This window comes from Dromiciops gliroides, chromosome 1 (assembly GCF_019393635.1).
Source record: "Dromiciops gliroides isolate mDroGli1 chromosome 1, mDroGli1.pri, whole genome shotgun sequence".
Lineage (NCBI taxonomy): Eukaryota > Metazoa > Chordata > Mammalia > Microbiotheria > Microbiotheriidae > Dromiciops > Dromiciops gliroides.
Window position 1 is genome coordinate 16,245,504 of NC_057861.1, and position 27,152 is coordinate 16,272,655.

The 27,152-nt window shown below is 55.4% G+C and overlaps 1 protein-coding gene across 1 annotated transcript; it reads left to right on the forward strand.

The window, feature by feature from the left end:
- The first annotated feature begins 57 nt into the window (after positions 1–57).
- On the forward strand, positions 58–26,534 carry KCTD10 (potassium channel tetramerization domain containing 10). The gene is made up of 7 exons (XM_043969045.1): positions 58–133; positions 7,162–7,375; positions 17,571–17,740; positions 18,651–18,737; positions 19,142–19,194; positions 19,723–19,918; positions 22,398–26,534. Exons 1-7 carry the CDS (start codon positions 131–133, stop codon positions 22,614–22,616), a joined length of 942 nt encoding a protein of 313 aa, XP_043824980.1. The 5' UTR covers positions 58–130; the 3' UTR covers positions 22,617–26,534.
- The last annotated feature ends 618 nt before the right edge of the window (positions 26,535–27,152 follow it).

Genomic DNA, 27,152 nt, shown 5'->3' on the forward strand with positions numbered 1-27,152 from the left:
AGCGGGGGACACCGTGCGGGGCGGAAGTGCCCGCCCCGCCCCGCCCCGGCTCGGCCCCCGTGCGCCTGCGCCAACTCTTTCCTGGCTGCCCCGGTCCCGGCTCGGCGGCTCCGGCGCTCTCGGGCTTTTCATGGTGAGCGGAGGCTGGGCAGGGTAGGAGAAGCGAGGGCAGGGCCGGCCCCGCGGAAGGGGAAGGGTCCGGGGAAGCGCCTGGAGGGCAAGCGCTGGGGGGAGGCGAGGCCTGGCGCCCCCGATCGGCGCCGCGCCCCTGCAGCCTACGCCCCGTCAATGCCGGACTGGAGGGAGGGGGAGGGGGCTGCGGGCGCCGATGAGGAGGGACCGGGGAGAGGGAGGGAGCGGGCGGGGGACAAGAGCCCCCACCGACGTGGAGGCCGAAGGTCTGGGCTCCAGAGCCCCTTCCCCGCCCCGGCCTCAGTTTCCCCATCTGTAAAATGAGGGTCGGGGTCGCGTTAACCAAATGTGGGGGTCGCAACACTAAGAAGTTACGCGTACCTACTTCACAGACCCGCGGTCTCGAGTGGAAAAAGTTTTAGAAGCCCTGGTCCAGATGACCTCAGGTCCCTGCCCGCTGTAGGTCTATGATGCTGTGACCTGCGTGTGAGTTGCCGCTCAGATATTGACATAGCAAGCGCTTTGTAAGCGCTTTATCTACCTGGAAGCAAGTCACTGCCCCTTTCCGGGCCTCAGTTTCTTCGTCTGTAAAATGGAGAGTTTGAACTAGATGGCCTCTGGGCCCCTCGTGATTTTCCATTTATGATTATGTGACCTTTGAGACTTCAGACAACTCATCTACCCTCCCTGGGCCTCGATTTCCTCCTCTGTCAAATGTGGGGGTGGGACTGGCCCCTGAATGACCTTCCACTCGAGGTCTTTCAGTAGGGAATCTGAACTGGGTGGTCTCTTCAGTCCATTTCTGCTCAAAATCTCCTGTATGAGTTTTTAACACAATTATAATAACAATATCTAGCATTTATATAGAGCACTTTAAGGTTGGCAAAGCACTTGACCCACCTATTATTGCTTTATAACTAGGGGTGTGTACTGTATGACCCCTTAGGTGCCTTCCTGATCCAGACGGGTCATTTTATGATCCAAGGGAGGGGCTCCCTGGACCTGGGATCAGACACTAGATATCAAGGGGCTCCCTGGACAGCAATTCTCAAGGACTTTTGCCCGGGGGTCTTTGTTAGCAGTTGCTCGAAGGCATTATAGAGGAACGGTAGGGATTAGGGTCTGATTTGGGAGGAGACCCCGAAGGAGAGTCAGGGGGGGTGATGAGTCAGAGTTACGGGGGCTTGCAGTTGTAAAGTGGGGGCCCTCACTGGGGGCAGTTGGCACCTTCTCTCCCAGGGTCTGAGAAGCAAGAACACTCTTTGAGCTTAGGAGGAAGTTGGTTTGTTATCGTTCCTTTGTTTGCACCTTGAGAGATAGGAGTGGTTCCTTCCCTGGTCTCCAGAGATAAGGATCCCTGCCCAGATCCCAGGCCTCTCTGTTTGCCACAGCCCCCTGCCTTTCTCTCTCCCTTGGGCCTAGGAAAGGTCCATCAGCCCTCAAAGGGGTTATGCCCTTCAGTGTAGCCTGCATACTGTTAGCTGGCTGGGAGGTTCAGCCTTATACCTCGGGGCTGTATTGGGGCCTACTTTGGGGTAACAACCCCAAGGGTGGCTGCGTGGTGAGGGAACTCATAGAGTGGAAAACCTTGAAGTTAGTACACATTTATTAACCACCTTGTGTGTCCCAGACACAGCTAACTTATGGGGGTACAAAGAAAGGTAAAGGTGTCTTTGCTCTGGGTGAACCCATACTCAAATGGGGGGGACGAGATTTATACAGAATAAATGAGAGATGATAAAGGGGAGGTGCTCGCAGTAAGGGGGATTAGGAACTTGGCTCGCAGACTGGAGGGTTTTAGCTGGGACTTCAAGGAAGGCAGCAGGGGAAGGGAGAGAATTCCAGGCATGGGGGAATCAGCCAGTGAAAATGCAAGGGGGTGGGGGGGAATGCCTCGTTCCAGGAAACCGGTGTCACTGGATCTCAGAGCAGGGGGAGGGAAGGGCGAAGGGGTTAGAATGTTGGGGGGGAGGGGCAGGTTAGGAAGGGCTTTGAATGCCAGGAGATGATTTTATATTTGACCCTGTCCGTGATGAGGAGACACAGTGGTTTACTGAATGGGAAGAGGGGGTGAGGTCACTTTGAGATCACTTTGATAGTTGAGTGAAGGAGGAGGGATGGGCTTGGGAAGAGATTGAAGAGGCTACTAATAGGGGTTGGAAGAGGCATGGACCTGGTGGTAATAGCCGGATCAGGGCCGTGTGGCAGACTTGTTGCACAGGTGAACTTGATAGAGATGTTGTGAGATCAACAGGTCTTGGCAACAGCTTGGATGGGGGGGGGGTGAGAGATAGTGAGGAGCCAAAGCTGACGCCCGGCGTGCCAGCCTGGGGGCCCCTCCACTGTGATGGGGACACTTAGAAGGGCTTGGAGTCAGCCCAACTGCCTGAACTGAGCCTTGAATGCCCCTGCCACTCTACCAGATCCAGTTTGTGTGCTGGGTAAAACGGGAAGTCAGATTCCCAGCTCAAGAAGTGATGCTTGCCAAGGCTTGGCTTTCTTATAGTTTGTCTTAAGTTGTAAGAGACAACGCGAGAGTTTACCAGTTTAGTAAAAGACCAAACGGTCTGGCACCTTTTGATAGAATTGGAGATGATATTCTGGATGTTTGGAGGGCTCTCCTTTAAGCAGAATATGCTTTTAAAACTAGAGAATGTTGGCCTCTTGGCCCAGCTGCCTCAGGTTACAGGGGAGCCCAGAGAGAAGTGACTTGTCACAGGTCAGATCTGCCGCAGCCCCACCTCCCCCACGGCCCTTTTCATTAAGCATTGGCCAGAAGGGAACGAAGCTTCTGGGTATTCTCAGTTGTAAGACATAGAAGGACGTCCTGGAGCTTGGAATTACTGGTTTGGGGGTGGGCAGCGCAGGGCCGTCCAAATCCCAGATTTGTCTGGAAATTAGGAGGGGTGGCAGGGAAGATGAGGAAGTTATTCACCAGGGGAGGGAGTCCTTGGAAAAAGGGAGAGAACCCTTTGCCCCACCCACGCATTTGGGATAAAGAAAGCCTTCTCTTTGATTGAATAGGACTGGTAACCGACACCTCCTAGATCAGTTTCTTTCCTTCACCACTACTTTAATAATGAAATCAAATCTTTGAGAGAGCGGAGGAGCCAGGGGAGGCTGAGGCTGCCCCGGATTCACTGTAACTCTGCCTCCAAGGGGGAGCTACATGGGGCCCTGTCATTTTCTCCGAGGGCCTCTCAAGATCCCTCAGCAAACTGACCTGTGGACTTTGGAAAGTTCTCTCGCTTCTTGCCAGATCTGAAGACAGAGTAAAGCCCGATCAGGGGATCTCAGGCGTTGTCCTGGAGCACTTCAGCCTGGTACTGATCTTAAATGGAAAAGGCAACGGGGGAGAGTGAGAAGCCCTCCTCTTTTGGGGCTGGTGCTGTGGACAGACTGCTTAGGAATGTGGAAGCGTGGTGGGGAGAAGGGGGAGCGGACAGAACATTGAAATCAGCGGGAAATTCCTCCTGAGGCTCGATTTTTCTGCTTTTTTCCTCCCAGAAAAAAATTGAGTCCACCAGTGTTAAATGTCTATGTACTTGTCAGTTCAATTCAGGAAACATTTATTAAGCACCTACTATGTGCCAAGTGCTGACAAAAAACACCGTCCTTGCCTTCTAATGGAGGAGACGATTTATTATGAACTAGTGGGCCCATGCCAGACAGATGGAGGGGTGGGGAGGCACCAGGAAAGGCCTCCTGCTGTAGGTGAGATTTGAGCTGAGTTTCCAAGGAAGTCAGAGGAACTTAAAAGGGGGAAGGGAGAGGAGGGGCAGTTGTTCCAGGTGGAGGACAGCTAGTGGGGAAAGGATGGGAGGGGCGATGGGTTGTGTTCAAGGGACTCCACTAGACCAGGGTTGCTGCAGTATAGAGGAGAATGAAATCTGAGATAACTGGAAAGGTCAGAAAGTACCAGGTTATGAAGAGCATTGAATGTCAAACAAAGGAGTTTATATTTGATCCTGAGATAAACAGGGAACCACTGGTGCTCACTGGGAAGAATCACCTGAAGGATGGATCGAGGCGAGGAGAGCCATGAGACCTTGACCATCCCGAAGGCTCTTGTGTTCCAGGTGTGAGGCGGTGAGCGCCTCCACCAGGGCAGTGGCTGTAATGGTGGTAGAAAGAGAGAAGTGGCTGTCTCCTCAAGGTTTTGTGAGAGTAGACACTGAGGTTGGGGCGGGGGGGACTAGAGGATGGTGGTGGCCCCTGTAGGAAGAGGGTAGGGTTTGGGGAGAAAGATGGTGAGTTCTCGCTCTCTTTCATAATAGCTGCCATTTGGGTTTTTTGGTTTGTTTTCTTTTTTCACTCAATAGCATTTTATTTTCCCCCAATTACATGTAAAGATTTCATCTTTCATTTTTGTAAGATTTTGAGTTCCCAATTTTTCTTCCTCCTTCCCTTCTTTCCCCAAGACAGAAAATAGTTTGATAAAGGTTCTACATGTGCATTCATATAAAACATTTCCATATTAGTCATGTTATGAAAGAAGAAACAAGAAAAAAAGGGGAAAAACACCAAAGAAAATGAAAATAGTCTGCTTGGATCTGCATTCAGACTCCATAGTTCTTTCTTAGTATGTGGCAAGCATTTTCCATCATGAGTCCTTTGGAATTGTCTTAAATCATTGCACTGCTGAGAAGAGCTGAGTCTATCACTGTGTACAGTGTTCTCCTGGTTCTGCTTACTTCACTCAGCATCAGTCCACTTAAGTCTTTCTGGGTCTTTCTGAAATCTGCCTGCTTATTTCTTTTTATTTATTGGGGGGGGGGGGGCGGGGCAATGAGGGTTAAGTGACTTCCCCAGGGTCACACAGCTAGTAAATATCAAGTGTCTGAGGTCAAATTTGAACTCAGGTCCTCCTGAATCCAGGGCTGGTGCTTTATCCACTGCGCCACCTAGCTGCCCCCCTGCTCATCATTTCTTACAGCACAATAGTATTCTATTACATTCATATACCACAACTTGTTCAGCCATTCCCCAACAGATGGGCATCCCCTCAATTCCCAATTCTTTGCCACCACAAAAAGAGCAGCTATGCATATTTTTGTACATGTGGATCCTTCTCCCTTTTCTATGATCTCTTTGGGACACAGACCTAGTAGTGGTGTGGCAGGGTCAAAGGGTATGCAGTTTGAAAGCCTGTTAGGCCTGGTGATAAGTTCTCCTCTGGACACACTGACATGGAGCTGTTCGAGGGCTTTCAGCTGCCTGATGCTCAAAGGACAGCTGGCGGTGTGGGGCGGGAATATCGCCCTCAGAGCAGGTTTCCCCAATCACCAACCTTCTCCAGGATTTGGGGTAAGTCAGAGAGCCTCTCTGGACTTCAGTTTCCTCCCCTATAAAATGACAGCACTGGATTAGATGATGTCTGAGGGCCCTGTCAGCTCTGACCTCCCCTGTTCTGTGTCACTGTTCACCCTCCCAATTTGGGTTGTTTTATTGTGTATTAGGAAACGGGTTTCAAAAGACCCCAGGCTCCGGCCTGGCACCTGCCCGTCTGATGTATCTCTAAGGTACAAGGTGATATTGACTGTAGAATTTCTATTCAGTTCTATTCCATAAATACAGTATTTAGACAGTCAGCAAGCACCTATTAAGGGCCTCCTGTGTTCTTCACTGTAAAGTAAGTACTAGGTCTCTATGGGAAACAGATTGGGAAGAGGCGCTTGCTCCTGGGAGGAGCAGGAAAAGCATCTTGAAAGAAGTGAGCTTAGGGGCGGCTAGGTGGCGCAGTGGATAGAGCACCGGCCCTGGAGTCAGGAGGACCTGAGTTCAAATCCATCCTCAGACACTTAACACTTACTAGCTGTGTGACCCTGGGCAAGTCACTTAACCCCCATTGCCCTGCAAAAAAAAAAAAGAAAGAAAGAAGTGAGCTTGAGTGGCAGGAGCCTTGAAGGCAGCCAGGGATGATGCCACGTGGGATAGGGAGCTCTGCCCGAGGCTCAGCAATAGGAGATGTCTTATACATCAAAGCAAGCGGGCCAGTTGGCTGGCGTGTAGCCGGAATGAGCGCCAGCGGCCCAGTGCTGAAGGCCTTTGGAGTCAGCGGGGGAGCCTGGCACAGGGGCGCCAGCCCCGCGGTCAGACCTGGACTTGAGCAGTATCAGTCTGGCAGCTCTGGGCGAAATGGGCTGGGGGCAGGCAGGGCTCTCAGGAGGCTGTCGCAATAGTTCAGCTGGAAGGGGGCACAGGTCCAGTCTGTCACGAGCAGAGACCAGACCAGCCACCAGAGACAGAGGAAGATGGAATCGAGGCCCTTGGCATTGGCTGGACTCGGGTAAGAGGAAGAATCAAGGATGACTCCTGAGCTCAGGGATCCCAGGGGACTAGAAGGTGCCAGGGCCGGGGGCAGGGCACGTGATGGGTTTGAGATGATCTCAGGGACAGAGGTCAGAGGGGCGAGGCCTGAAAAGGGGCCGTTGGATTAACCAGGGAAGAATCACTGGTGTTCTTGGAGGGAGCCGCTTCAGCAAAATGCTGGCCTAGGACTCCAGGGCCTGGGACATGCTGGGGGGGGGGGGGGTTGGAAAGGCCCTGGTGGGAGGTGGTCCCAGAGCCAGCCTTACCCCAATTGCTTGTCAAGTCACTGTCTTCACCTCTGCACCCCTTCTCTCACCTGCTGCTGCTGGTCACCCCCCCCCCCACAATGGTCTCCTTGCCACTCCAGGCCATCCCCTACTTCACCTGGCTGGTGGCGGCCTAGCGAATGACGGGTAGGGTCCCCCGTCGGTTCTCAAAAGTGCATTTCCTCCCCAGTTTTATCACCACTGGGGTGCTGGAATAGTAATTACTCCTGTGAGTACCATAAGAGTAATTACCACCATTAGTACAGTCGCTTCTATGGGAAAGCGGGTCTGAGGCACACACTTCTTCCTGCCCGGCCTCAGGGGAGGCCAGCCATTCCCATGAGCCCCCCATGTCGGATCTGCCCGGCCCCTCAAAGCTCAGGTGGACTGTATGATGCCAGCCCAGGCCTGGCGAGGCTGCAGTGTGACTGTCTCTCTCCATCCCTGGCAGGAAGAGATGTCGGGAGAAAGCGTGGTGAGCTCAGCGGTGCCAGCAGCTGCCACTCGTACCACCTCCTTCAAGGGGACGAGCCCCAGCTCCAAGTACGTGAAGCTCAATGTCGGGGGCGCCCTCTACTACACCACCATGCAGACCCTCACCAAGCAGGACACCATGCTGAAGGCCATGTTCAGCGGGCGGATGGAGGTGCTCACAGACAGTGAAGGTGAGGCCCAGCGTGAGCTGTGGCGGGGGGAGCCTGGGACACCTGCTGGAAGGGACAGGCTGGGCAGTTCCCTCCTGGTGGAGAGGGAACAGGGGAGAAGCGAGGGGGGCACCGAGAGGCTGACCACTGGCTTATCTCACATGCTGGAGGGCACCTGTGCAGGGGGACATCTCGGGCCTGGGTGTGGGCAAGGTCGGATCATGGCCTCAGCCTCCACAAGTCTTGAGGGGGCTGGACTGGGAGTCAGGAAGCCCTGGCTTCCAGGCCCTTGTTGACTCTTGGTGCCCAACAAGTCAGGCCAACTAGGTGGATGGAGTGCTGAGCCTGGAATCAAGAAGGCTTGAGTTCAAATCCAGCCTCAGACACTTATTGGCTGAGTGACCCTGGACAAGTCACCTTACCCTGTTCACCTCCCTTTCCTCCTTTGGAGAAGGAAATGACAAACCACTGCAGTATCTTTGCCAAGAAAACCCCAAATGGGGTCATGAAGTTAGACCCAACTGAAAATGACTGAACAGCAAGAACAACCCCAACAAGTCAGTTCCCCTTGAAGGGTCTCGGTTTTCTCATCTGTTAAAAGGGCCTCCGAGGTTCCTCCCCACTTCAGTCTGAGCCTTCCTGAGGCCAGGCAGAACCCACTCTGAGGGGCTCCTGCAGTCGCTGGGTGCGTAAAGGAAAGAACCTCAAGGGTGTTCCTTTGTGACAGTCAGGGTTGCGAAGGGAGTTTCCCTTTTGTAGCTGGAGACAGTGGGGCGCCCTTAAAACCCGCTTCCGCTGGCTCTGGAAGGAGCCCATGAGTCTCAAGGAAGGATTGATGGGAGGGCATCTCTGGCGGTAGTTAGGTCTTTCATCAGAAGAGGGGCTGGGGAGGCGGGTGGAGGATGCTATAGGTATGGGGGACTGTCTCCCCAAGAGACCCCCTGTGCCTCTGTGGGGTTGGGAAGAGTGGGGGCCCTAGGGAGGCCAGGCAGTAGCCAGGAGCCGAAGTGCTGGGGGGATGGGCCCCCAGAGCTGTGTTCCTGGCGACCATCATCCTGCCCATGGGTAGCTCACCTCCCGTCTGCTTCCAGCCCATCCCTCCCTGGCCTCCTTCCTGCCTCTCTGGCTTGTTGTTTCAGCTCTGCCCTGAGGCCCCAGCCCCCTGCAGCACACCACCCCTCGGCTGCCACTCAGGGCTGCTGGAGGGCATCCCCCCAAGCCCCCGGCCAGCCCGCTCCTCCCTCCTCTTGCCACGGCCACCCAGCATCCCTCACCCTCTTTCCTGGTGGGCGGCTCTTGCAGGGAAGGTGGCAGACCCTCGCCACCCCACCCACCCACACCGCTCAGGGAGCCGAGGAAACAGGCTCCACGCCCTGCCGCATTGGCATTGTCCCGTTTCCTCCTCCTTCCTCCTCCTTTGTTCCCGTCTCCGACAAAGTGGGAATTCCTCGCCAGAGCTGAGGACAGCTCTCCTCGGCCCCATCGACTCTCTTCCTTCCCACCTCCTCCAGGAGCTCTTTCCATCCCCGCCTTCTTCTGGGCTGATGGCTCCTTGGCTGCCCCCCAGCAGGCCCGGGCTCCCCCAAACCCTCCACCCCTCAATCCATGGTCCTGTACCTCCCCTCCTTTCCACTGATGGCCAGACCCCTTGGAAGAAGCCGCCAACAGTCCCTGCCTCCTCTTCACTCCTCATACTGTGGCTCTTGGCCTCACGATGCAACTGAAAGCTCTCTCTCTCTCTCCCATTGATTTGGGAATGTCTAATCCCTATGGCCTTTGCTCTGTCCTCCTCATTCTTGACCTCTCTGCTGTGTTTGGCTGGCACTGGTGACCACCCCTTCCTCTTGGCCTTTGTCCAGGACCGAGAAAGGGACATTACAGTCTCCTGCCATCACTGTATTACCCTCTGCGTCTTCTTGGAATTCAGTTAATTTTTCCTTCACGAATTTAGATACTATCTGTATCAAAGTGCATGCCTTCCCAAGGCGGGGCGGGCTGAAGGGGAGAGAAAATTTGGAACTCAAAAAACATTTTTTCCTTTTCATTTATTTATTTTGATTTCTTGTTTTCTTGTTTTTCTTAAATTATTAAGTAGAATCTTGTTTTTTCCAATTATACATAAAGGCAATTTCTAATGGTCAATTTTAAAGATATTTTGAGTTCCAAATTTTTCTCTCTCCCTAAAACAGTAAGCAATTTTGTATAGGTAATACACGTGCAGTCACGTAAAACATTCCCGCATTAGTCGTGTTGTGAAAGAAGAAACAGAACAAAAGAGAAAAGCCATAAAAAAAATAAAGAGAAAATAGTCTGCTTCGATCTGCATTCAGACTCCACCAGTTCTTTCTCTGGAGGTGGACGGCACTTGCCACGGTGAGCCCCTTGAAATCGTCTTGAGTCCTTGTATTGCTGAGAAGAGCCGAGTCTGTCATAGATTGTCGCCACGGCCCGATGTTGCCATTACCCTGCACAATGTTCTGCTGGTTGTGCTCACTTCCCTCAGCACCAGCCCCTGTCAGTCTGTCCAGGCTTCTCTGAAAGCATCCTGCTTGTCCCTTCTTACGGCACAACAGGAGGATGTTCATACACTACAAGTTGGAGCTCAGAATTTTTTTAAATGGACGTTAAGATTTTTTTAATGCGATTGGGAAGAACCCAAACTTTTCCCAGGCTTAGCTGCTGCACCATTTTGAGCACGTGAGTCCAGCGTCGCTGCTGGTTGGTAGTGGAAGGTTCTCTTGGGCACGATGTCATTTCCTGCTTGACCTCGTTGATGTTGTGCTTTTTTTGTTCTTGTTTCCAATGTTTTGGCTTCTGATGATAGGATCCCGACTCCTGCTTTTTCGGCAAAAGCCCCGGCTCTCGTCGCTGCCTCCTCTTCCTCATTCGACCTTCTCTGGATCTTCTGGGCCTGCCAGCATCTCTCCTGTCCAGGCACGTGGCTTGGCATCCTCATCCCCCTTTCCCTAAATATTTGTAATAACCTTCTAAGGAAGCCTTGTTTCCAGGCTCTCCTCTTTCCCTGTATCCACCAAGATAATCTTCCCAGTGTGCAGGTCCGACAGTATCATTCTCTCACTTAATCCTCCGTGGCTCCCGCTGTTTCTAGGACAGAATGAAAACCCTTCCTTTGGCCTGCGGGAGCCTTGGCAGTCTTCCTTCCCCTTAGCCACGTCCCTTTATGCCCTCCATGTTCTAGCCGGCCTAGTCTCCAGTCTCCGTGCCTTTGCACGAGCTATCCCGTGTGCCTGGAGCACACTCCCTCCTCTGGTTACTTTGTTTTTGGGCCTTACCTCCCCAAGCCTGTCACCCTGCCCAGCACCCAGGGGCATCTCATAAATACTTGTGGATCAGCGGGTTCAGTGACGGTTCTGCTTCTTAGAATCCTCTCCCTGAGACTCCCTGCCCGCCCTCGTTAGTGCTGCCTCTTCTTTGCGTTGCGTCCCTCAGTGGCAGGCCAGACGATCTTCCGGGCCCCAGCACTCGGTGCAGCGCCTTGCCTGTCGAAGCCCAGTGCTTTGTGGGGCTGGACGTGGGCCTTCCTCTCTTTCTCTTAACAGCGCAAGGCTCTCAGTGGTTCATGCCCACCGGCCCTCATGGTACTGTGGCTGCCCAGTGACCCGGGCATGGGCCCTCGAATGTGCCCGCGGTGCCTCCCCAGGCTCTGTGCTCCTGGAAGTAATGGGTGTAGATCACCCTGCACGGCCCTGAGCCTCACCGCTGCCTCAGCTGGTTTTGCTCCCTTGGCAGGGGCTATGAGAGAGAGAAGAGCATCTTGTGAGCCTCAGAAGCAGCCTCTGCTGGCATTCCCAGCTCTCCCTGCCCCCCTGTCCCGGGCCTGAAGCAGCGACCTCAGGGCCAGGGCATCTGGGGACAAGCACGTTCATTCGGGTCCCATGTCAGACACAGAACATCCAGGCTCCAGGACCAGCAAAGCCTCAAGTGGAAGCTGCCCCGGTCAGGGAATTTTTCCTCCCCTGGCTCAGGAGAATGGGCAGTTGGGGGCACCTGACATCTGGGACTTGCCCAGGCTTGGCCCAGGCCAGAAGCAGAGAGGCAGCCACCCCCGAGGGCCAAGCCAGCCTGTTGTTGGGCATCCCCTGTCCAGACCTGCTGGGCACTTAGGAATGGGAGGGCCCGCTTGATCCTGCCACACCCAGCGTCCTCTGGGAGCATTTCGGGAAGCCTGAACAATAACATCAGAGCAGCTGAAGGAAATGAGCCTAGTCTGATAAGCTCAGCCCCCACCCGGAGACTGGCACCCCCTGGGGGGCATCAGGAAAAGGAGCCGGGCTGTGGCCACAGTTCTGTGAAGGAGAGGGGAGGGTGGCCCCCCAGGCTCTCCGGGGAGCAGGTCCTTCCTCAGGCAGCGGAACCGCCACCAAGACTATTCAGAGGCCTTCAGGGCCCTGCCTGGGAGGCCGAAGACCTGGGTGTGGATCCCAGCTCTGCCTGGGTGGGGCCCATGGCCAGGCCCCTCTGCTCTGCGGGCCTCAGTGTAACTCGCCCATGAAAGGAGGAAATCTGACAGGAGGCCTGTGAGGTCCCAACCTGCCTCTGACCTCCCCCAGCGGTGAGGGCCTTCGCCCTGCCCCCATCCTTCTTGACCTCCCCGCCTCCCGCCCTCTCCTGCTCCCTTCCTGGCGGGATCTCCCCTTCGCTGGGTCATCCTTCCCTCCAGCCCACCCTTGGGCTCTGGTCTGTCTCTGTGCCTGCCTCTCGTGGGCCCTTAATAAGCGTGTGCTTCTTGGGGCTGCCAGCAGCTTGGTGAGCTCTACCCAGCTGAACCCCGGATTTGTCTGTCCTGCCCTAATCCTTTGCCTCCCAGAGACCCGCTTGCTGTCTGTGGGTGGTGGCCCCGTGAGAACCGTGTGCCCCTGATTGAATGGTTTTGTAACGGGACTGGTGGCGCGAGAATTTTAGAGCCCTCATCTCTGCCCGAAGCCTCCTGCGGGCATTTGTGGGGCCCGCCCTGCAGGGTGGCTCTCCATCCCTTTGGGGCACACGCTTCCTCGGGGTGTCAGATTGCCTCGCTCGCTAACGTGGGTCAGGAAGGGGAATTGAAGCCCAGGGAGGGAGCAAACAGCCACAGGGTCATTTCCCGAAGGCGTGTGAGCACCAGGGTGCTCAGGTGTGGCCGTCCTGGGGGCAGGAGGGTTACAGCTGCCTTGTCTCAGTGGGGGGTGACTCGAGGTTCCACGGCAGACAGTTCTGCTCTCCTTTTCCTCCTTGGCCATGGATGCTGCTCCGAGTGACCCCCAAACAGCCGTCCTCCAAAGTAGGCGGCCACACAGCTGTCCGGGCAGACGGTCCTCTCCTAGGAGCTCGTCAGAGCTCGTGGCTCGAATTCCTCGGATTCTGCAAGCACTCTGATCTCTCCCCAATTCATCCCTTGGATCGGCGCCGCCCTCTGTTACTAAATTAGCTCCTCTTCTCGCTGCCCATGGCGTGGGCTCAGATGACCTCCCGTGAATGCGAAGAGCCCCAGCCTTTGCATCGATGGCCCCCGTCACGCAGGCTGCCCTGCATGGCGCTTGCTTGGTGAGCTTTGCCAGTGCACACACTCGCTGACTTCGCAGCTCGTTTCAATCCAGAATTTTGGGGAGGTACCAAAGAGTCACCGTGTTGTTCCAAATATGGACTGAGTTCCCAATTAGAGACGGCTCTGTGTGGGTGCTTCCTTCACCCATGCAGCAGGAGATGGGCAGCTAAGTGCTAGGCTCATTCAGAGAGGGTCAGTGACTTGCCCTGGGCCTTACAGCCTTCGGACCTCAGGATTTGAACTCAGGTCTTCCTTATGTCAAGCCTAGCACTCGGTCCACAAACCTGGGGAAGAGAGCGGGGACAGAGAGGCCCAGGATGGTGGCAGTGATGAAAAGGAGCAGCATCTTTGTTTGAATCAAAAGAAACCAGCTAGGTGGCACAGTGGATAAAGCACTGGCCTTGGATTCAGGAGGACCTGAGTTCAAATCCAGCCACAGACACTTGATACTTACTAGCTGTGTGACCGTGGGCAAGTCACAACCCTCATTGCCCTGCAAAAAACAAAAACAAAAGAACCCGTCACAGTGAATACATATGTTCTGCCAGTAATTCTGAGTAACTTTGGTGCATTCCTAGCATTCCTGTTTTACAGAAGAGGACACAGGCTCAAAGAGTGACTTGGCCAAGGTCACAGAACTAAGAAGTCGCAAAAGCAGAATTTGAACCCAGGTCTCCTGGCTCCCACCGTCCTACACTGTCCTTTGGAATGCATCAAACCCTGCAGCCTCACAGAGCCTCCTCTCTGAGACCTGTGCTCGCTCAGAAGGGACCAATCCGACTGGGCATATGCCCCCCCCCGCCCCCAGATGGCAGAGAGAGTGTGGGTGTGGGTGGGTGTACGTGAACAACTGGGGAGTAAACTGGTAACATCGAATGGAACCAGGCAAGGTGACAGAGCTCTATCATGTTTGGGGAATGGTGCCCCACCCTTGGTAACCCCCAATTTCTTGTGGCCTCTGCCCCCTGACAGGCCCTGCTGTAGAACTGTGGGTTGTGGGATTCCGTGATGTCAGAAGAATCAGAATTGAGGTTACCCAGAGAACACTGGGCCAGTGCCCACCCTGCCCACCTGCCAAGTGTACTTGGGTTTTGTTACAGGCATGGGGGAGGGGCAGTCACAGAGGGAGAAGGTGGGGAGGGGAGGCTGGCCAGTCAGGGCTTCACTGATGTCTGCAGAATCTCAAAAGAGAAAGAGGAGGGTCTCTGGAGCATGGGTGTTGGGGGATCCAGCTGGGGGGGTTGATGGAGAGACACAGAGGAGAATCTTATAGGATGGGAAAGCCTCCCCACCCCCACCAGGGAGGTCACTGATCTGGCCATGTTTCCCCATACAGGGCAGCGCCCCCCCCCCAAAAGGTGGGCTCGAGTGGCTTACAACTGTGCCAAGGCTTTAAGTGTCTGGTGGGTAACACGGTACTTTGGGTCTCCACTGAGTTGGAGAGATGGGCCCGACGCTGAGGAATCCTGAGCCAGCCTTCATGGACCAGGATGGCCTGTGTGTCGTGTGGGATTTAGTCCTTCCTCGTGGCCTCAAGGTGGCCCTGGGCTCTGCTGATGGACGCCCCCCCCCCCTCCCCAGGGCCTTGCCAGGAACTATTGTCTGCCGCCCAAGGTCAGCCGGGTGGCAGTACAGTCTGTGATAGGAGTGACTGGCAGAGACCGTTGCTAAGGTGCCTGACGGCGGGGATCTGCCTCCAGAGAGAGGACCCCCACCCACCAAAGCCAGCTTCCCGAAAGAGGATGGGGTAGCAGTGACATTGGAGGGAGCACAGGGGGGTCAGGATAACTATTTCAGCATCTATTGGTTTCCTCTGCAATTCTTTTGATACTGTAAGCTAGCGCTCCTGTCTTGGAATCCAGAAGTCCCAAGTTCAAATCCTGCCTCAGATACTTCTTGGCCTTGTGGGTCTGGATGACTCACTCAGCCTCAGTTTCCTCATCTGAAAATGGGGATAGTAACAGCGCCTACCTCTCTGGGTTGTTGTAAGGATCGAATGAGATCCTATTTGTAAAGCAACCTTGCAGAGTCTTGAAGCGCTCCCTAAATAAGCACTGGCTCTTGTTTCCTGCATTTAAAGACGTCTTCATTCTGGACGGCCAGAGGGTCTGTCTGCCACACAGCCCGTTAAGAAGCCCAAACCTGCTACATTGGCACGAGCTCTGCCCCCTCTACATTCCATAAACCAGAGGGGGGGGCCTGCCCCCCTCCCGAGGCCACCTGCTACAGAAGACCAGTCTCCTTCCCAGCGCGCCCGAGATGGGAACTGGGCCTCGGATGGATCGGGTAACACCCACACCCAGGAGCCAGGCTTGATCAGCATCTGAAGAAAGCAGCACCCCCCCAAGCTGAGCCCCTCGGCCTTTGGGAAGGGGCTTCCTGGAGGTGCTTCGCATGAAGGGAGTTCCCTTTATAAAGCAGTAAATACAGATTAAAGTTAAAACGGCGTTAATTGAAACTGCCTGGCATGTGCTGCTGTCTCCCCTGCCCTTATTTGTCCAAAATCTGATTCCTTCACCACAAGCATTTCCTGGCGGCATTCTTGGGCCGGAGCCCAACAGCACAGACCTCCTTGGCAGTTTATGGGTTTATGGGAACTCAAGGCCGTCTGTCACTTGTAAGCTGGTGTAGGGGCCCCTGCTCAGACCAAAGATGAGCGAGCAGGAGGAGCCCTGTCCCGTAGAACAGGGGAGGGGAACTGGTGCCATCTCTGGGGGGGCTCTGCCTGTCTTCTCTGAGGATGACGGCTCCCATCCTGCAGTGCCGCGGCCCAGAGCGACCCCTGCCAAGGGCCACAGGGGGGTCACCGCACAGAGTGAGCCGGTCCTGCTCCCTTCCGAAAAGTGGACGAAGGGCAGATGTAGAATGTCCCAGCATCTGTTTACGAGAGTGATGATGTCAGATCAGGTGAGCACAGGCCACTGTGTCTTCACCAGCTGTGGAGGAGAGAGACCCGGCCTGACGGCCTGTCCCCAGGCCTTCCTGGCTGTGTGAGAGGGGGTGCCCCATGAGGTGCTGAGCTTCCTCCCCCACACGCTGCACCAGTGGAGTCCTGGCTCCCTGCCCTGTTGTGCACGATAACTCAGACCACCGGCAGCCAGAGGAGGGTCACCCCCATCTCACAGATGAGGAAACTTGAGTCCAGAGAGCCCGGAGGACCTGCTTATCTGCCCTCTGTGAAGGTTTTGGGCTGTTCTTTTCTCTTTTCTGCCGTCGTTGGCACTTCCCGTGGATTTCTCCCTCCCTGGTAGCTGCCTGATGAAGACATAAGAGCTGTACCAAAGAGATCAGGCCATTGCCTGCCTCCCTCCCCCTAGAGCCCACTAGCTCTGCCCAGCCTGGCCTTCCCCTGGGGCAACCGTGCCCTGCCCCGAGGCACATGGCAGGCCTGGGTGCTTTATTCCTTGTGGTACAGCGATCCATCTCCACCGGCTGTCAGCCCTCTGCTTCCTCCACAGCCGTCATTTCTTAGGGCACAGCCCTCTTTCTCTGTGCCCGCATCCCCCCGTCAGCAGCAGTCCCTTAACTGTGGGCAGCCAGGCTCTTCACTGTCTGTGCTGCCATCAGTGTTCCGGCCCACAGGGCTCCTTCCCCTCCCTCCTGGGGCCCGTGTCGGCTGTGGGAATGGTGGGGCAGGGGCAGAAGGCGTGCGGCCGTTTGCACGTCCTCTTCCCATTAGATGTGAGCTTCTTGGGGTCAGGCCTCTCTGCCTCCTGCGGCTCTCTTACCACGACGCCTGGCGCTTGATGTGTGCTCTCACTTGACTTTTTTGGCCTAATTCTGAAGCACTTGGTGAGCTGAGGCCATCCTCCTGTCTCCAGGCATGGCATTCTCTGTTTCATCACGCTCTTCCCCAAGGCCCTTCACCCAGTTCTGATCAGTGCCAGGGCCACAGGCTGTTGTCCCCCACATAGGGTGTGGGGGAAGGCTGGCTTAATGGGACCCCAAGTGTGACCTGCCATCTTTGTAAAGAGTTTACTGGGGCAGCTAGGTGGCGCAGTGGATAGAGCACCGGCCCTGGAGTCAGGAGTACCTGAGTTCAAATCTGGCCTCAGACACTTAACACTTACTAGCTGTGTGACCCTGGGCAAGTCACTTAAGCCCAATTGCCTCACTTAAAAAAAAAAAAAAAAGAGTTTACCTTCCCACAAAGCCCGCTACAGGTGCCAAGTCACGTTTGTGCTGCTGGCATTGGGCTCGCTAGGGGAGCTTGGGGACCCTAAGCAATTTGGACGTGCTAAGTAGAAGGTTTCAGAGACTATGGGTGCTGGCTGCAGGGAAAAGGCCCTTCTGTAGGTGGGGGGACAGGGAGGTCACAGAAGGCAGGGATGCAAGCAGCTTTGTTTCCAAAACCTCCTTGGGCTTGCCACCAAGAAGAGTGACCGGGGCCCTAACTTGAGGAACAGCAAGGCCCCCTGGGGTGGGAGCCTGGGGAGGAAGGGCTGTGTAAGAACAGAACGTATCAGTAAAGCGTGACGAGCCCCGGCAAATGGGGCGGCCTTGGCTCTGGGCGTCTCGTTGGAGTGTCGTTCATGCTGAATGGCCAGCACACGGCAGCAGGGGGGATGTGCGTGGACCCCCTGGCTCTGTTCCCCTCCGGTGGTGACAAGGACAGGGCCTCTTGGACGGTGCTGCTTGTCCTCACTGCTGCCTTTCTCCCCTCTTGCCTCACAGGCTGGATCCTCATTGACCGCTGTGGGAAGCACTTTGGTACGATCCTCAACTACTTACGGGATGGGGCCGTCCCACTGCCCGAAAGCCGCCGGGAGGTGGAGGAGCTCCTGGCGGAGGCCAAGTACTACCTGGTCCAGGGCCTGGTGGACGAGTGCCAGGCGGCCCTGCAGGTGGGTGTTCGGCTTCCCCCCTTTCACCCATCCTGGGAGCGGCCTTGTGTGACCCTGGGCCATCTCCCCCTCCTGGTGCTGCCCTGCTTGCCACCAGGGCCCTTGTCTGGGTTGGTGTGGGTGCCTGTCCTCGAGGGTCCCTGCCCAGAGAAACCCCAATCGTCTTCTGGCCTAGTTAATGTCAGAGCCAAATTAGTCTTTTTACCCGAGCCCATCAGCTCCCTTCAGGCGGTCACCTTCAGTTCAATCCAGTAAACATTTATGAAGCGCCTGCTGTATGCCTGGCAGTGGGCTAAGCACTGAGGATACAAAAAGAGGCAGAAACCGCCCTCCCCCTCTGAATCTGTGCCTGCAATGAATGGGAGTACTCTGAGCCAGAGGGAGGAGTGTGAGGCACAGCCTCTCCTCAGAGCCGTTAGCTTGGCCCTCTTCCTGATTCGAAGGGCTGGCCTGTGGGAGAGGCCGGGTAGGCCTTGTTCTGCTTGGGTGAGAGGCCAAATTTTGGGAAGCCGCAGGGGCCAGTGGAGGCCAGAGCCCTGAGTTGGAGTGGGGTGCGGTGAGGTGCCTGGGGGGCCGGTGAGCTCCCCATTCCTGGAGGACTTTAAGCGTCTTCCCTCCAGCCCCACTCTGGGCTCAGCCTCAGAACAGCGGGCATTCTAGGACTGCGTGTTGTCATGGTGCCAGGGAAAGCTGCAGAGCCCCTGCCGGGTACACTGTTAGCGCATCCTCCCTGGCATAGGGGGATCTCTGCTCTCTTGCCCTCAGGGCTCAGCAGAACCCTTGGAATTCAGAGCAGGTGAAAGGCTCCTCCCCTGCCCGGCCTCTGGGAGGCCTGTGGTTCTCAATCTGGGAGAGGAGAGGCCTGCTCCCGGGAAGACCCCTGGACTGAGGGCACCTTTTGTCCCAGCAGAACAAAGACTCCTACGAACCTTTCTGCAAGGTCCCCGTGATCACGTCCTCCAAAGAAGAGCAGAAACTGATCGCGACGTCCAACAAGGTGTGTGCGTGGGGGGCTTGGGGGTTCTCCAGAGATGAGGGTGGGCTCCCTCCAACCAGGCCCCCATCTGGGGGAAGGGAAGGGAAACCAGCACTTAGGAAGGGCCTGCGCCGGGCTGGGGCTGGGCCAAGGCTTTACAAAGACTCCCAGCCGCCCTGGGGGGTGGTCCCCATTTGACAGTTGAGGAGACTAAGGCAGGCGGAGGTTAAGTGGCCTGCCCGGGTCACGTAGCTACGATCTGAGGCTGGAGGCCGGGCTCTGCTCCCCATTTATCCCTGCTCTCCCAGCTGTGGCTCACACGGAAGCCACCCTGGCCTTCTCCTTCCTGCCCACCCTCCGTGGCTCTCCAGTCCCAGCCGCGGGCATCCATCCCATAACCGTCTTTTTTCTCCCTTTCGGTGCAGCCGGCCGTGAAGCTGCTCTACAACAGAAGCAACAACAAATACTCCTATACCAGGTGAGGCCGGACGGGGCTTTGCCTTCCCCGGGTTGGGCAGAGACTTCCCACTGAGCCTTTCCTCCGGTGCTCGGGAGAGCGGCCACGAGCGTGTTCAGGGCTTCCGTTCAAAGGCCGAGTGAGCCCCCCTCTGTGCGGAGGCCCCCCGACATCCCGGCCCCCCGACATCCCTGCCCCCCGACATCCCGGCCCCCCGACATCCCGGCCCCCCCGACATCCCGGCCCCCCGACATCCCGGCCCCCGACATCCCGGCCCCCGACATCCCTGCCCCCGACATCCCGGCCCCCGACATCCCGGCCCCCGACATCCCGGCCCCCCGACATCCCTGCCCCCCGACATCCCGGCCCCCCGACATCCCGGCCCCCGACATCCCGGCCCCCCGATATCCCGGCCCCCCGACATCCCGGCCCCCCGATATCCCGGCCCCCCGACATCCCGGCCCCCCGACATCCCGGCCCCCCGATATCCCTGCCCCCCGCCCCTGCCGGCTCTCGGGCGCCTCGCCTCAGCGGCTGTTTGTTCCGCAGCAACTCTGATGACAACATGCTGAAGAACATCGAGCTCTTCGACAAGCTGTCCCTGCGTTTCAACGGACGGGTCCTCTTCATCAAGGACGTCATCGGCGACGAGATCTGCTGCTGGTCCTTCTACGGTCAGGGCCGGAAGATCGCCGAAGTCTGCTGCACGTCCATCGTCTATGCCACGGAGAAGAAGCAGACCAAGGTGAGGGCCCGAAAGGACACGGGCTAGGGCTGGGAGGGGCCCGGGAGGACACGTGACCTGCCTTGGGTCACGGGGGGGGGGGTCTGGTACCACGTCCATGTCCACGTCTCTCTTCTTGCTGCTTGTCTTCTGTCCCCTGTGCTGACCTGAAGAGAGAGCCAGACTTGGTGAAACCACTTCAGGGTCCCCGTGTGGCCCCCAGAGCCTGAACTCCCCTAGGTGTTGTGGTCAGCCGGCCTCAGCCCAAGCCTGGATGAATGACCCCCCTCTATCCATCAGCTGGAGGGGAGCCTTCCCCCAGGAGCCACAGCCCTGAGGGAGGAGAAGAGATGAGAAAGGAGAGGAAGAGGGGGAGAGGAGAGGTCAGACTTAGTCTCCTGGGGCCAGCTGTGGGGCCGACTTGGGAGGGGGTGGGAAGGAGCAGCTGAGCCATCCTGCCTGAGGAGGGGCTGCCTGGGCCTCCTTCCTGCCCAGAGATGGTGGGTCTCCTGTTGGAGGTCCTGGGCACTTCTAGGAGGGGAAAGGAGACCAGGGAGAGCCTTGGGGGCCGTCCTGGAACGTATGATGGGTTGCCCAGAAAGAGGGATTCCGTGTGTTCTCTTTGGCTTCCACAGGGCAGAATTAGGGCAGGTTGGGAGCCATGGGCAGAAGGCCCGAGGAGGTGGCCTCCACTCATGGTCAGGGCGGCTCTCCAACAGGTAGCGCTCTGTAAATGGGGATAGTAGCACCTACCTTTCAGGGTTGTTATGAGAATCAAATGAGATACTAGTTTAAAAAAAAAAAAGGCACTTAGCTCAGTGTCCAGCACATAGTCAGCACCTTAGCAATGTCAGCCCTTAGATGCTTTTTCCTGCCCCCTCCCTACCCTCTCCCACACTGGCAGGTCATGGCCACTCATTCCTCTTCCCAGCTCATTAGGACTGTAGGCCACCTCCTGCCACGATTCATCGGGTTCTACTGTCTCAGGAAATCAAAAACCTTCTGAAAGTGATTCCCTGACCACTGAATCAGTTTTATGAGACAGAAAGAACCTCAGAGTCTCACTAGTATCTCCCGCTCTGGGATGCCGAAGCACCCCCACCTCACGCTCTGTCTCTTCCTTTGCTTGGGGGATAAATAAGCAGGTTAACCAGCCAGAGAAACAAAGGGGCCAGAACTGAAGACAGACTTCCTGTTTATCGGTTGTGTTACTGGGGCAGAGTCAGGACCAGCCCATGGGCCTCGGGACTCGGCCCACTTTCCTCCTGCTGTAGCCACTCCCTTCATTCCATCCTGGCCTGTCTGGGGAGCAGGGAGACTGCACTTGAAGCAGGCCCGGTCCAGCGGCTACCCATCCCCCCAAGTAGAGCGGGTCCTTCTATCCCCAGGGCCCCATCCTTGGGTGGCAGGCCACGATTTGAAGGGACTGTCCCCCAGGGTCTTTGCGGGGAGATGATTTCCTTTCTGAGTGGGAGGGACCCTTCCTTTGCTTCCAGAGAACAAGGTTGGCCCTGTTCGATTCAGGTTTGCTTTTCATTTGGAGAAAAGGGCGTCCTATTGAACTTTAAGGCATTAATTCCCACTCTGTACATTGAATTGACTCGACTGCACATACACATGCATATATGGCTACCCACCCACCATTGCAGTTGGCTGTGACTGGCCTGTAAAGTGCTGGCACCCCTCGGAGCAGGTCTGTCGTCAGCCCCTTGGGGCCCTCCCCCACCAGCCCCAGCGTACGATGGTCACCGTCTGACGTGCTCTTGGGGGGTTTTCTACCATCTAAAGAGCACTTGAAGATGCAGATCCCCAGCCCTGAACCTTCCCTTCTAAAAGACCCCAACACCTTTGTGCTCTGGGCAGGGTTGGAAGGCATCCTTAGAGATCAGAGCAGGTGCCATGTGTGGGCACATGCATTTCTGCAGCTTTGAGTGTTGCAAAAGGCTTACGTGCTTTACACTCGCTCTCAGCCCCTGCAGAGGTGGGTCCTGCGGCTCACACTGCACTGCGGGGGAGGAAGCTGCAGGCTCAGAGCTTCATGGGCTTGTCTGCCCACACGGCTGGTCCTGCAAAGTGTCAGGGAGAGGGGATGAACTATTCGTGGTTTCATTTCCCACTGACTCTCCCCACCCCCTCAGAACCTAATAGCCGAGCCAAGCAAGCCCTCCCCACTACCGGGCTGCTGACCTTGACATCATGGTGACTAGTGTGTGTTCTTCTCTTGTTTCTCCTTCCTCTGCCTCCGTTCAAATGTGTCTTCCTAAGTTTCTGAGTTCTTCCTGACAGTCTTTCTCCTTCATGCACTCCCCACCCTTTGCTTAGTGGGTGGACACCCCATCCCTGTCTCCCTAGACCGGTCTCGTCCCTGTGTTTGGTGGCTGAGGAAGCCATGACCCCGCTGGGGGCAGGGCCCCTCGGCTAAGCAATTACATCAGCCTCTTGGCTCTAAACAGACTTGTAGATTTCAGGGACTCACTCACCCCATTTTCTGGGAATGCAGGTGGAGTTCCCCGAGGCCCGCATTTATGAGGAAACCCTGAACATTCTGCTGTATGAGGCTCAGGATGGCCGAGGGCCCGACAATGCACTTTTGGAGGCCACCGGTGGTGCTGCCGGCCGCTCGCACCACCTGGATGAGGATGAAGAGCGCGAGAGGATTGAGCGCGTGCGCAGGATCCACATCAAGCGCCCCGATGACCGGGCCCACCTCCACCAGTGAGGAGACCACCCCCCCGACCCCCCACCCCGGCCGTGCTGCTCACAGACTGCCACCAGGTGCCCGGCAGTGTGGAGAGCCTGGCGCATCTGGACAGGGTATTTTGTAACAAACCAGATCGCTATTTTGATATTTCTCGACAAGGTGGATTGTCTGTGACGGGGACACTTGTCACCCCAGGACTGCTCATGCTGCATCTGTCATGTTTCTCTTTCCCTGAACGTGAATGAGTCTTTGGGGAAGGATTGCTCAGTCCTCGGGATGGAGAGTGTGAGTGAGCGTGTGACTGTGAGGACTTGCATCTCGTATTTATTTATGGTGGGGATCCTGCGGCGCCAGGTCTGCCCAGCACATGGAGGCCTCTGGTCCCCGAGGCTGCCTTGAGCTGGTCTCTGCTCATGCGGAGGGAATTCCCCAGGGGCCACGCAGTATTTCATGGCCAGAAGGCAAAAAAAGCGCAACAAAACCCCTTCTCAAGTGGGAATCTCTTTTCTTGGAGCAGTCCTGTGCATCTTGTGGCCAAGGAAATAGCCCCCGTAGTGTAAGGACCCTGCAGATCCTGAAGCATTGATCCTGCCCTTCCCTCAGGCTCTGTTTCATAGGCCCACGAGGCCCAGGAAGGACTGGGCAAGACCCCCCCCCCCCCAAGCATCCACTTAAGAGCTGACTTGGGTGATGCCAGGCGTGGAGGAGTCAGCTCTGCCCAGCCTCTGGCTCCTGTCACCACTCAGGTACCCCATGCACAGGCAGGACAGCAGACGGTCACTGGGCCAGGTGGAGCCCACTGTCCGGCCACGTTCTCTGCTATAAGACTGACAGCGACTAATCCCCTTTCCTTCTGTCCCTCCCCTGAGAGGGGACGGGAGACGTAGCATAGGGACTGGGACCAGACCTGGGGCTTCCATGGTCTCGGGACCTCCCAGGGTAGCTCCCTCTAGCATGGCAGGTCAGCACTTTTCAGCAGGTGGCTCTTGCAGGGAGTTGCCTCCACCACCAAGCGGTTAGTCACCCATCCTGCGCCAGTGGCAGGACTTGCACCCGGGTCTTCCTGGCTGCAAGGTAGGCTCTCTTTCCAGCAGCTCCTTGGCTTCTGCCCTTCCCCCTCCCCTTGCCCCATGCCTCCTCTTCCTCCCTAAGAGCCACCTGGCAGAGAGTGTGTGTGTGTATGTGTGTGTGTGTGTGTGTGTTGGGAGGAAAGGGGGGGGGGGTCCATTGGCCAAGTCGGAATTCTTGCAATGCTTTCTTGAGCCCCTTCTCTGTGCAGAGGGGCTACACGACCCCCTGCCTTCCCTCCCCAGGGCGGGGGCTCCAGAGAGAATGTCCTCCCTTAGGCGCTTGTGCTTCTGTAGCATTTTCTTCACCACAGCCTTCTGGGGAGCACTGTGACTACCAGCAGGCCCATTCTCCTGATGAAGTGGAGGCTCAGTAACTTTTGTGCCCTGCTCACCATCGTGCAGAGTCAGGCCTTGAACCCAGGCCTCTCCTCATGGTAAAGAAGAGAATGTTCGTGCAGGGTTCTAGGTCGGTTCTAGGTCTCACCTCTCTCGGCCTGGCTTTGGCCCCAGCTTTGGGTCATCAGAAGTGGGGGGTGGCTGTTCTCTTCCAGCAGACTGACAAGATGTGCAGACCTCTGGGGGAGGTCACCTTCTGCCTGCTTGCATTTGCCACTCTCAGAGAATAGACAAAGGACATGTTTGTGTGATTGCAAAAGAGTGAGTCGTGTTCCTCGGGGCCCAGAGCTGGCCCTGGGCTGTGGGGGTGCGTGGGTGCCAGGTGGGCAAAGTTGCAGTAGCTACCTCCCTGTTGTCTCCTTGCCGCCCCCGGGGAGGCTGGCGCACCTGGTGGCAAAGAGGTAACGGACATGAATGAGAGAAAATGCCTGCGTGTTGGTCAGAAGGGGTGTGTGAGTTTTATACCAAAGCATTAGTTGTGGCAAGTTTGTTACCCGACAAGGTATTTCTGTGAGTCAATTTTATGTACTGAAGCGGCTTGCTGCGACTTAAGCCATATGCTCTCAGAGGGACGTGGCCTGTCACCCGTCAGAAGGGAGCGGGTTTTTTAAATGCTGTTACGTTGTCTTCTGTTACCATCCCCTTCACCATCCTGAAGCGTGTAGCAATCAGAAAAATCACACCCAGACCGTGTCTGACTATTCTAATCATGTATTCATTAGCCAAAGGCTGGGATCGGTTGCTTTGTACAAAATGTTCCTGACTCAGTTTGCCAAGTGAGGCTTCACAGTCAATTATACCTGCAAGGGTCTTCTTCCCCCAAAAATGACTTTGAAAAGAACTTTGTGTTGATTGGGATTTAAGCTTCCCACCTGAATCATATACCCTGGGACCTCTGGGGAGCTTGGAACAAGCCCCCAGCCCATCTGCTGGGCAGGCTTTGTGAATCAGGTCACGTCGTACAATGATAAAGCAGCGTGAACGTCGGTAGGCCATGAACATGTCCGTGGTATTGGAGAAGTCGCTGTATAGTTACTCTTCAAAAGTAGATTTTTATTAATCTAGAATTTATTATTCACAAAACAAAACCTGGACTTTGTTAGTACTTCCATGGGCAACATGAAACTTCTAACAATTTGTTTTTTCCTTCTGTCTCAGTCCCCCATACACACACCCACAAGAATGGCTCAGCTTAGGGGAAGACCAGGTGGTCCCAAGGCTGATGGTGGCACTGCCCAAAGTGACCTCTTAGGGACCCCAAGCCCGTGTCTCTCCAGGGCCTGCAGGGAAGGGGAAAGGCCCGGGGTGTCTGGCAGGAAGACAAATCATGTTTCTATCAGTCCTCTTGCCTGTCCCCAGCAAGTCCGCCCCTGTGGCTGCCTGGCATATCCCCGAGGCCAAGATCCTGAGTCTGTTCTCAGAGCCAGGTGTGCTTAGGGAGCCCAGAACCCTAGCTTAGGGCCAGCCACAAAGAAAGAGGCATAAAGTTAACCCCCTGATTCCTGATTTTCCTCCTTTGGGAATACACAATGCTTTGGCTCACCCGCTGGCCTGCACCAGAAGCTTGCAGTTAGAGCTTTTCTCACAAATCCAAACAAAGGTGAGGGCCTTTCTGCTTCTCACTCTGATGTATTTTTCAATTATCCTCTGAAATTAAATTTAGGTTTATGTTCCCATACCATAAGTGGCGCCACTAATCCGACAGAACTCAAGAAACGGTTATTAAACGCCATGTATTGGCAACGACCGATCCAACCCCAATCAGGAGGACAAGAAGCTGGGTTCTAGATTCAGTCACACTTAGGAGACTAAAAGTTAATGGGGATTGCTTAAGAGATGTCAAAGATCAGTCCAACACTTAGTCAAAAATAGTCTGCTTTATTGCACAATTACAAAAATTAGGTCGGTTTAGCACAGCTTTGGAAGAGGTAGGGGACACACAACATTCCTACCGCTCTTATCCCTTCGACCGGTTTTTCCAGGAGACTCAGTTCTGGCCATTTGCAGCCCATGACCAAGACATCCGATCACCCATCACATACATGCCAAACAAAGTCTGCCAGGAGAGTGGACGTTGTGAGCCACACGTGGGCCTGGTGGCCACCATGCTGAAGCCTTAGCTCTTCGTCCAGTGTGGTCTTTTCTAACGTGTTTCTATGTCCTTCAAAGAAACTGTCAGATCCTGAAACCCTGAACATTCGTGGCCCATGACTGTGAAGGGGAGAATGGGTGTGGCCCAGCTCCTGTAGAGTTTCAATAGTAAAATCCCTTCCTGTTGAACTAGAGGTTCACCAAAAGTCTCACTTTAGCACATTTCAGACGTCTTGTACTAACTGTGCTGCCCCTTCAAGCTATGCACAAAATGCTTGTGTTGTGTTTTGGTTTTTACAACTATTCAGTGTTTATAAGTGACAAGCACTTGTCTATACGTACATCTATATATATGCAAAATAAAAGTACATAAAGCTCTTCTACACACAGCCGTCTGATCTCTGATTTCTAGGTTTTCTCAGTCCCATTTAAGCCAGGGTCCAGGCCTGCTTTCTAACATCTCAAAGGCATTGGGGATGGGAAAGAGATGTCATTCCTCTGGTTTGGTGCAGTGCTGATTGGGGGTCTTGGGCCAAAATACCACCATGCTAAAAGAACAGTCAGCATCTGCCAGGTCGTCATGTCCTTGGTAGATTTTTCAACCATCTGGAATGGGGAATAATGCCTGGTAGCTCTGCCTTCAGACTCCAAGCAGTCTATGAGAGCTGGATATGGCCTTCAGAGGGACACGCACATATAGGTACTTAAGCCATTCCTTAAGTGTTCTAAGCCACATTTATTTAAATCCTGAAACTCAGTTTTTGCAGCTCTGAAAAATGTCTTTTGCTTAGTAATCTGTCAGACGTCATATTTAGGTTCTCCCCAAACAGCACCCTCATTCCTACCCCAATCTGCCCAGGAGCATCATCTTCCTCCCAAAGTGGATGGTCACTCCCTTGGGTGACAAAAGAGGGCATTTGGTGCTTTGGATGGCGTCACCAAGGAAGCAGTGGCAGGAGGGGTGGATGGCGGTTTTCAGACCCCCAAACTTACTTGA